General features: G+C 40.3%; 2 protein-coding genes across 5 annotated transcripts; one reads left to right on the top strand and one right to left on the bottom strand.

Moving 5' to 3' along the window:
• Positions 1-866: 866 nt before the first annotated feature.
• Positions 867-5,272, top strand: LOC116767229 (caspase Dronc). Of its 4 annotated transcripts, XM_032657471.2 has the most exons (7): positions 867-1,067; positions 1,260-1,407; positions 3,056-3,248; positions 3,329-3,409; positions 3,491-3,607; positions 3,675-4,083; positions 4,161-5,272. In XM_032657471.2, the coding sequence occupies exons 1-7, from the start codon at positions 1,012-1,014 to the stop codon at positions 4,573-4,575; spliced, it is 1,419 nt and encodes a 472-aa protein (XP_032513362.1). In that variant the 5' UTR covers positions 867-1,011; the 3' UTR covers positions 4,576-5,272. The 4 variants fall into 4 exon arrangements, with proteins under 4 accessions (XP_032513362.1, XP_032513360.2, XP_032513361.2 ...); XM_032657469.2 differs by having other exon boundaries at positions 3,491-4,083; XM_032657470.2 differs by having other exon boundaries at positions 905-1,067; positions 1,256-1,407; positions 3,491-4,083.
• LOC116767230 (protein CNPPD1) lies at positions 5,267-7,881 on the bottom strand. The gene is made up of 5 exons (XM_032657472.2): positions 7,662-7,881; positions 6,943-7,039; positions 6,584-6,789; positions 6,375-6,503; positions 5,267-6,309 (listed from the first exon to the last, which is right to left on the bottom strand). Exons 1-5 carry the CDS (start codon positions 7,710-7,712, stop codon positions 5,587-5,589), a joined length of 1,206 nt encoding a protein of 401 aa, XP_032513363.1. The 5' UTR covers positions 7,713-7,881; the 3' UTR covers positions 5,267-5,586.
• Positions 7,882-10,592: the final 2,711 nt, after the last annotated feature.

The raw sequence follows: 10,592 nt of genomic DNA on the forward strand, positions 1-10,592 counted from the left end.
AGTAATACTTATTTTGAATCTTGTAGGTACTTTTAATCCAACTAATTCTCGTTTAAAGTAAGAATAGTGTTAAATTTATCGAATCTTTATTTTAAGCAATTAAACAAAATCGTAGTCTTCGTCAAAATAAAGTTCTGTGAGCATAAATATCAATACAATGTTTTTTTTATCTTTGTAGCACGGTATCAAGTAAAAACCTTCAATGTGCAGGAAGTACATTATTTTAAAATACTATACTATTATATCTATTAACTTTGTAACAAATTTTATAGAATAGAGAACTACTTACATACTTTTTTTAATTGTATTTTTAATCAAAATACAACATTTGAAGTCAATCTGAAAGAAACTACTTGATCAACATAATATTCTGACTGATTTTCTTTTTTTTTTGTTTATAATAAACAGCTAATCGATTCGAATAAACAATTTATCAATATTCAATTCGCGTTTTAACGTTTCAACGTAATAACGAATTTAATATAATGATAAACTTTTTATTGTGCCTGGATATTCTTAGAGCTATTATTGTCAAAAAAAAATCGTGAAGAAAATGTAAAAAAATATATATACATTTGTTGCCCAATATATACCTACCTACCCCAAGATAATTTTTAATTTGCCATAATGATTACAGACATTGAAGATTATTGGAACAATAATAAAATTTCGAGTCAGTTTTAATGTAGAATATTAATAAAGAAATATTAATGCAATATGTACATGTAGAGTTTTTAATTTAAGAAAAAAAGATTGTGAGAACGTTTCATGTGTTTTCCATTATTTTAGACAGTTTTTTTTTGCTGTTATTATAAGTGTTTTGTGTTCTTTATTTTTTAACATTATCTATATTATAATTTTATCTATATACATTACTCATTATATTCCATTCATAATACAGTATAGACATTAGACTATAGTGTGCACCTACATAGTGTCTTAAATAAACTTAAGTGTTCTTGAAATTATAATGGAATTAGAAACAGGAGCAGTAATTTATCTAAAAGTCAGATGATATATTACTTTGGGGGTCACTTAAGTAAAAAAAAGACAGAAATAATCAACAAGTAAGTATATGTTATTTATTAAAATTAATTATATTGACATATTTTGTGTGTATAATTTATATATATAGTAGAATAAAAATAATTAAAATACCGATAATCATTAAAACAAAGTTTAAAATGAAGTAAAGTACAAAAATTCTTTGTCACTAATTTTTATATAGAGAAGGGGTTCATATTATATCCCTTAGCCAGGCAAAACAAAATAACAATGGAAGAAAGACATAGACGTGCCATACAACAGAATTTTACTTCTCTGGTGGAGCAGACCGACTTGGATATGATGGTGTCAGCCTTGTATGAGAGGGGTGTGTTCTCGGAGCAGATGATTGAACAGTATAAGGTAAAATTCATTATTAACAAGAATAATATTATGTTTTCAACCTTGACATGCAAATGTTCCTAGATCAGACTACTTGTTTTTAACACATTATGAACATCAATCTTTGGTCCGTTCATAAGATTCTTCCATCATAAAATTACAGTCAGGATCTTAGTGTGCATTAATTTTTATTGAAATTCTACGAGACATGTTGAGATTTTGTTAATATAACTGTTCTCTGAGGATATGTGTGATGGTGTTTCAGTTGGTGAGTTGTCTTCTGCTGTCTTGTTTTCATTAAGTATAATGTAAATGGTTGTTACTGAGTATATACTTTCCTGTGTTACTATGTGATTAAGAAAGTTGATCAAGTCTTTGCGGCTGACCCCAAGCTGAAGTTTGTCTATATAAAGTGTTTTAAGTCTAGTGTTGGATTTCCTTGACCAGCGGACAACATCTTCATTAAAGCTACATGCGGTGCGGGCTTATCAAATTCTTTACATAATATTAATGGTATCTAGCTGGTGGGAACCCCTGATGTAACTGTTACCTCATCACTTCTTTGGACACATCTCAATGGGGAACCCCAGAATTTTTGTTATTTATTGATCATCGCTGTGATCAGCTGGAATAGTATTCTTACTTACAATGTTTGATTTATAAATTAACTAGGTCCACTACTCTTAAAGGTTAAAGTCTTCTTCTCTGCCCATTGTCTCCCCCTAGTAGTAGTTACTGTGATGAATGTTCAGGAAGAGACATTCTGTTGCCTCCGACGACATAAATTTCATTGAAGAAATGAGGGGAGATATTTTTTTAAACCACTCTTTTTCTTTAATTTTAAGTGGATAGTTCTTGACTGACATTCCATACATCGGAAGGTGGAAATGAGGCCATAGGTGGTGAACGCACTATCTCAGTATCAGCCTATTCACCCTTTTTTTGAATACACCAAATACAATGTTGTAGCTCGAAGGAAACACTGAGACAGGCAAACTGTTCCAATGCATGCATGAGGGCGGAGGAAGCGTATCGCTTCGTCCGGATGCGAGGAAGATCTGCAACGAAGGGATGGAGGCTTGCCATGTGTTTGGTTGTCCCGTGCACACACTCCAGAGTGTATCTTTTTGCATGTCTCTCCATTGAGTCCAAGCAAGTGAGGAGGCATTCGGCAGCGCCGGCCCGTATTTCACACACGATCGGACCCGTGCTTTGTATAAATAAACAGGCCGTCCCGGTTTTTGCAAGGACCCCGAGTTTCCTTGCAGCTGTATAGGCTTTGAACTCGATGATCGACTAAAGTTAAGGTTCGAGGATCCTTCAATACCCAATATCTGAAGGTCAGAGTATTCCAAGGATACATTTCGAAAATTTGGACTTAAGGTGAACGGACTCCTCTCGGCTATAAAGAACCGCTTGCGTTTTGGTGGCGTTAAAATACACGAGATTGGCATCGCCTCATTCTGAAACAGCATGAAGTGGACAACTAACACGCTCTGCCGTCTACCGCCTTTCTTACTATGTCTAATTGATCCCGGTTCCCGACCGGACCTAGGAAAGGGTTTTTACAACAGTCTCAAATGTTGAGAAGAGAAGAGGATGATATGTTCAGTGTTGATGATGGCAAAGTAAGGCGATATAACTCAGGTTTCATTAAAACTTATTGCAGGACGTGAGTAAAGATGTAAGATATCGCAAACGGCTTTTATACATGGACGTGACGAGGAGAGGCCCTCAAGCGTTCGGTCACCTGCTGGACGCCTTGTTCGAGGCTGGCCACTGGAACCTCGTGCGGGATCTGGACCCCCACAGTGCGCTACACAGCAGGCCTCAAACGACCCGGCGTCCCTTACCAGACACGAGTAATATTATATTGCTTACGATCAGTGAATAACCTCACGTCACGTCACGTCAAGACATTATATAATGATATTTATTTCAGGTTCACATTCGAGCGAGAACAACTTCGTTAGTATCAGTGCCCAGAAAAAGAAAACGAAGAGTGTCCCAGAGCCGGCAAAAAGTTTGTAGCATTATATAAAACAGTACAGTGTTATATTTAATTTGATGAATCGTGACGACTGACGGCTCAGTACTTGTCAAGGTCCGCGCCGGCACACTCCCGCCACCAGCTCGCCCGGCCCGGACGAGGCGGAGGACACGGCGGAGATACCGCAGATCGACGTCGTGAAGTCGACCAAGTTCTACGAGGACGGACACGGTAAACATAACGCGAGCCGCGGCGTTAGGAGTAAGCTTTCACCGTGTAAGAGTCGCTCTGACCGCAGACATCAAGCTGTACCGCACGCGAGGCCGCAACCGAGGCGTGCTGGTCGTCTTCACGTACATCGAGTTCCTCCACAACACGGCCTCCTACCGGCGCGGCGCGGACGTGGACTGCCAGCGGCTCAAGTACCTGTTCAACGAGCTCGGCTTCAAGGTGCTCTCCTACATCAACCTCACCGAGAGCGAGACGTGGAACACGCTGCACTCGCTCAAGGAGGTGGTCGCCGGCGTGGACTGCGTGTTCATAGTGGTGTCCTCGCACGGCTACCCGTCATCGCACGGCTCCGACATCGACATCCGCTGCCACGACGGACGCTTCATCAGCGTCTTCGAGATCGTCAACCACTTCAACAACGAGAGGTTCCCCGCGCTCAGGGGCATCCCCAAGGTGTTCATATTCCAGCTCTGCCGGTGGGTTCGCACCTCCTTCATCTCTGCGAATGGACGAGCGGTCTCCCTTTAATCAATAGAGTTGTTTTCTTTCACAGCGGCAACAACGAGAGCTTCCTGTACGGCGGCGCGGAGTCGGACGGCACTGCGGGCGGCGCGGCGGGGGGCGCGGGTGGCGGTGCGGGGCCCCCTCGCCTGCTGCCGCCGGAGTCCCCGGGCGGGGGCCGCGCTCTGGACCGCGTGACATCGGACATCCTGGTGGCGCACTCCACCATCCCCGGCAACGTGTCCTTCCGCGACCGCCGCGACGGCTCGTGGTACATCCAGGCGCTGTGCTCGGTGTTCGCGGCGCGCGCTCACGACTGTCACGTCGAGAAACTCTTCACGCTCGTCGACAAGGAGCTCCACAAGAACTTCCACGTGCAGACCTCCGCCGTGGAAAAATGGGGCTTCAACTGTCGGCTCTACCTGCACCCTGGACTCGTGGAGACCGACGGGGCCGGGGAACCCTGACCGGCCCGACCGCGGACGTGCGCCATAGATACGTGTATATTTCAGAAAAATACTAATCTCACCGACTCCAGCGGCTCGAGCTGAGAGCGAGTCACGACGAGTCTCCTCGTGTGCGCGAAAACAAATGGATAGTTTCACTATACTGTGTGCGGATGAAATATATGAGTTGTAGCGGGACACAATGTACGTACTGAATGCATCTTACGCCGAGCCGTCACAGATGTCTTATAAGAGTGAACGAGTGTTTGTGTCTGTGATTGTCCGCGTTGTTTTAAACATGATCATGTTTCTTGTTCGACCCGACGCTGATACATATGAAAGTTAACCAGAACACGTCTCACCTCGGGGGCTAATCGCCGCGCCGTGAACGCTGGGAGACGGACTTTACCGCAGGATTTGTTTGATAAGAATTTTATGATAGAAGTCATTTATAATGATAACATTCCAGTGTGAGAGGACGCACTCGGCGGCTAGGGAACCGACAGGAAGTAGAGGGGGCGGGGAGGGGGGCTCTGTACATGTGATAATGTTTTGTATCATTTAAAGGATATACATTTGGAGGATTTTACAATTTGTACATTTTATATAGTCATAGAGTGTTATATGACATCCGTCAGAACCAGCGATCGGGAAATGTGGACGTAATATTTTATTATTTATGAAAAATAACGAAGTTTAATAAAAATTACAGTAAATATGGAGCCGTTTTATTTGAACAACGCTTTAACACGACATACAAAAATATATACAGAGAGCGGTGCGGTCCGCTCGGGAGCGCAGGGAGCACTGAGGACGTTACCGAGCGGTCGCTGCCGGGTCGCAGCGGGCGGCGGCCGGCGTCTCCGAAAGGTCGTATAGAGAAGGAAAGTCCGTGTCATGGGTCGCACTCGACACTTCAAGTACAAGTAAAGAGAAACTTTTAAATATCTGTAGTCTAGGCTGGATCGATTGGTAGAGAGGTGCCAATATACAAGTTGCGGAGACGGACGACTGTGAGCTGTGGGCGAGCGTTCACCTGTCCGACACGCTGGCGACGTACACACTGAGCTTACTGAAGTTGAGCCACTGCTGCAGGTAGGGCCGCGCGCACGACCTGCGACCGTCTCCCGCGTCCAGGTAATGCTCCGCAGGCTCCATACGAGTCGAGTCTCGCTCGAGGAGGCCCGCGTACCGGTACGTCTTCTCCAGCCACCTCTGCATGGGATCCACGAGAGAGATCTGGTAGAGCCAGGTCGTGACGGCCGTCCGCGACCACCAGTGTTCCGACGACTTCCAATCGTTGATTATTATATGGTCGTCCCACTCGCGTCTCGGCGCGGATCGCTCCAGGTGATGAGTCCAGCTGTCGCAGCACGTGGGGGTCGTGAAGTCCGGAACGGGATCCTCCGCCAGCGTTTTGTTCAGAACCAGGTCCACGACACTAGTGATGACGGGCGGGGACGCGTCAGTGTGGACGGCCAGGTCCGCAGGGGTCGTGGCGGGGACGGGCGGCGTGGGTAGGGAGTGGGTCAGGAGCAGAGCGGAGGCCAACAGGGCGAGGAGGGGAGCGAGACAGGCTGCGCAGGCGGCGGCGAGAGCGCGAGCCGCTCCGCTGGCTGCCGCGCCCGCGCCCGCCGCCGCCAGGTCACCGTACGTGAAGAACCCTCGGGCTCTGGCCTGCTTCAGCGCCACCTCCCGCTCCAACCAGGACAGGCCCGCCTCGAAAGACTCCTCGCTCACAAAAACTCTCCAGTCCTGAAACATGGACCGGTAAGAGAAAAGATCTTAACGTCATCTCATATTGATAATGATCGACTCACGATCGCGTTCAGAAAGTCCACTTCCAGCTTCTTGAGCTGGTCGAGGTGTAGACCGCCCGAGGCCGCCCACTCCGAACATATCACTTCGTCATCTTCACCGTCGTCCTGGAGAAACTTGTTGCTCACCATCTGAACATAACAACAGTAGCATTTAGATTAATGCAGTGATGCAATTGCAGTTTTTTCTACATTTATGGTTTATGACATACCAACGATACAAGAAAAAGGTCAACTGGAGCTGCGGCAGAGAGGTAGTCGGGATTGCATCGTTTGAGTCGTTCGAGGTAAAGAATAGCGAGGACCAGAGCGCAGGGAGAGACACAGGCGGAGCGAGAGATGTCGGCCGCCGCATCCACATGGAGACGACGGAGAGAGCGACCGCGCTGAGACACGGACCAGAGGTTACAAGAGATCTCTGGAAACATAATACTACATGATTATAGGCCAAGAGGGTGGTTTAGTTAAACAAGTGAAGTGCCTTGTATACATGACTGTAATAATGTCAAGAATATATTTTACTTAAACTAAAAAACAATTATTAGTCTTATACATACATATTTATACATACCAGTGACGGGAAGACTTAGACAAGGCAGCCTTGGTAACTCTCCGTAATAAAGAGTCTTAGTGATCCTCTTGAGAAACTCTTTGTGATCTCCAATTGTCTGCAAATATTGGTAATACATTGATATTATTATAATACAACTGTAAGAGAAAGGATGTCACAGAATATGTATGGGAAGAATGTCTGAATTAATGAGTAGCACTATAGAGTATACACCTAGATAGATTCCATTTCACAGAGTATAAAATACTGATTTTACTTGGTCATGCACATTTACAATGTTACCAAGTCCATCTATCATCAACAACATAAATAATTTATTTTAGGCTTCAAGACAAAATTATTTCGTTCTCGTTTTATACTTTTTTAGAGACTTGGGTATTTGAGGTTGCCTTACTTATAACATGTAAGCGATTTTGCTAGGACAAGTTACATTGAACTATTGTAATCCTTCAGCTATATTAAAATAAAATAACAACTAAAACCGATATCAGCATAACATTTATAACCTAACTGTTCAAATCTTCGCAAATGTTGACGTTATCGGCGTCATCAACCTGTTGATAACGTTTCAGTAAATTTTTGTGGTATTCATAATATATCACAAAATACAAGGAAACAGAACTAATGATTATTCAATAATTATTGTTGTTAGAAATACCGTTGGTATTACAAATAAAGTTTATTTCTGTCGTCAGTGATTCACATGACCTGTTTTTTACCTTGATCTTGGCTCTAGATCCATCTTTCTTTCTTTTAGATATATTTGACATTTCAATTGCCGTATGTGAATATAATAAACTGTGAAATTAAAGTGGGTACAACAATACACTAAATTTTAATATGTGAAGCACATAACTAAATTTGGCACCAATCTTTATTTTTTATTTTTCTTAAAACACTTCTATCAGACTATCATTTAATCTGTCAATGTGACAATGTCTGAAGTTAAAAAAAATCTTATTTTGTTTGAAAGCCTTTGAGTCTTGTCTTTTGACCATATCACACTTGTATTGGTAATTTCGTGACAAATGAAACCGAAACAAAGGATCACATTTATATAAATATTTTAAAATATAAATGAAATAAAACTACAATGCGATATTGTTACAATATAATAATTTGTTGTAATTTAATATTGAACACTTATTAATCTATGCTTGTCTTAGATTCTTAGAAGCACTACTATTAATTAATTTTTACTAGGCATTATATTTATAAAAAAAAAACACATTAAAACTACTTTATTTTTAGTCAAAATTGGTGGGATTAATAACAGTGGATGGCTTTCTTAAAGTTTTTCTTTCGGTCAGTTGGATGTTATATATGTATATCATATTTGACAAGTTACGCAACTCACAAAAGTTTGTAATTAATTTAAATAAACACTAAATCCTACCAATCAATACACCACTACAAGATATGTAAAAGCGAATGAATTTAGTTATTGTTTTTTTGACTATATTTTGCTATATTATATTATAATAAGCAATGATTTTTAATAAATGCTTTGCTAAGAGCCCACGGGGTCATACCTTCATTATTTTATAAAAATTTAAAGATTCTCTGCATATGTCTCATATACAGGTAAGAACGATCAGTGACTACAGATTTGAGGTTGGTGTTACCTGGGCAGTTAGCATGTAGGAAAGGTGTGTAAAATGTAATATACACTCCTTTCGATTACGCTCAGGAACCGTATTTGGGAGTATATTATTCCAATAGCGCTTTGACTAGCACCTGGTAGGATATAACCTTATGAGTCGATTACAAGAAAACACCTTGATACTTTAAATGGATTTTATATTTTCAAGTACTACCGTCTCGATCGGTATCTAACAGCGAGTGACCGATCGAGTTCCGTTTAAAAATCATACTTTACTTAAAAACAAAATTAAATAATACCCTACGTAAAAAAACTATCACTTTACAAAAATAAATCGGTAAAACATTTCCTATAACTCGATATAAGCTTAATAGTCATAATTTAAATAGTAATAATAACTATTAACGTTACTTAACAAACAAAATGTCATATTCCATATCAAGGATTAATATGTCGGTAACAAAAATGGTACTTAAAATTTGTTAGATTGTAAAACACAATTTTCGAGTAACTTTAGAAATCTATCATCCATCGCCGGACACTCATGACAGATGTTAAACTATAGAGCCAAGTTTAATCCGTAGACACAACTGACGTTTTATAATTGATATTTGTGCAGTTTTTTTTAAATAAATGTTTATATTTAATAAAAAGTGTTGTCATGGGAGATACATCATATTGTTTCGTTTGTAATAAAAGTGTTGGTAAAATAATATTGTTCACGGAGAAAGCATTAAGAAAATGCCAAACTGTTTTGAAAGTCAGAATAAAACATAATCTTAAATATAAAGACATTATTCTGCCTGATGATACAGCAAATGGATATCACCGGGAATGTTATAAATTATTTACGGGTGTAAAGAAAAAATACTTAATTTCGGAGCCGGACGATTGTACAAATAACAGTGAAACACAAAAATCAGCATGTGTACCTAAATACATTAGCTTGTCAATATCGTCGTTGATACCTACGTTAAAGACAGAACCATTTTATTTACTGTCTCACTCTACAGAATCTTCAAAAACATTGCATTCAAGTTTAACCTTTACTTCTGACTCGTTAGGGGTTCAAACTGCAACTTCTCAAGAATATATTGTAAAATGTGAACGAGACGTTATTGAAAATAATGATTCAACTCAGGATACAAATATTTCACCTGAAAAAGAAGCTAATGATATCAACTATGAAAATGTTTGTGTGTTTTGTGATAAGAAAAATAAATCTAAAAAATCAAAAATGCTTCCACTCCATAAAGCCGACAGCAACCAATTCAAATCTAGTGTGCTACCCAAGATCGAAGGACAAGAGGAGCTTGGAGAGCTTCTAAATAAATTGAAAACAATTCGTAGTCCAAAAATATTGTATCATACGGAATGTAAAAATAGATTCAATTATAAATTATCCTCTTACAAAAAACAATACGATAAAACTGATTGGCATTTTCATCGAGAATATCACATGTTAGCTTTTACTGAAATACGCGCCATTATCAAGGAAGACGTCATTGAAAAGGGACACTGTTTTTTATTAGAATATTTACATGACATATACGCCGATGAATTGGATAAGATCTTTAAAGAAAATTCTATTGAAATGAATTCTGTCTTTTCAGCGCAGCGACTAGAGGAGAAAATTTTGAAAAGTTTTTCTAAAGACATCAAATTTCTTACTATTCGTAATAAAAAAGTAATAGTACCCAAGTACTTGCAAGCAATGGACGATAGAATAATTGAAAATTTAGAAACTGAAAATATTTTGCAAAAAGCTGCATCAATTTTAAGAAAATTAATACTGCAAATGCCTAAAAATACGTTACCGACAAAAAACATTACAACGGAACATTCAATGGCAGGAGAAGTTTCGATACCAACACTATTACTGGACTTTTACAAAACCCTCCTCGGTGGATGGCGCGGCAAACGGAAGGAAAACATGCAGTGTGGTCAACAAGTGCTGTCTTACTGTCAAGACGTGATGTTCACAGTCCACGGTGGTCATGTAAAAACACCCAAGCACATCATGTTAGGCACAACATTAAAGAGCTTA

This window comes from Danaus plexippus (assembly GCF_018135715.1).
Source record: "Danaus plexippus chromosome 9 unlocalized genomic scaffold, MEX_DaPlex mxdp_26, whole genome shotgun sequence".
Lineage (NCBI taxonomy): Eukaryota > Metazoa > Arthropoda > Insecta > Lepidoptera > Nymphalidae > Danaus > Danaus plexippus.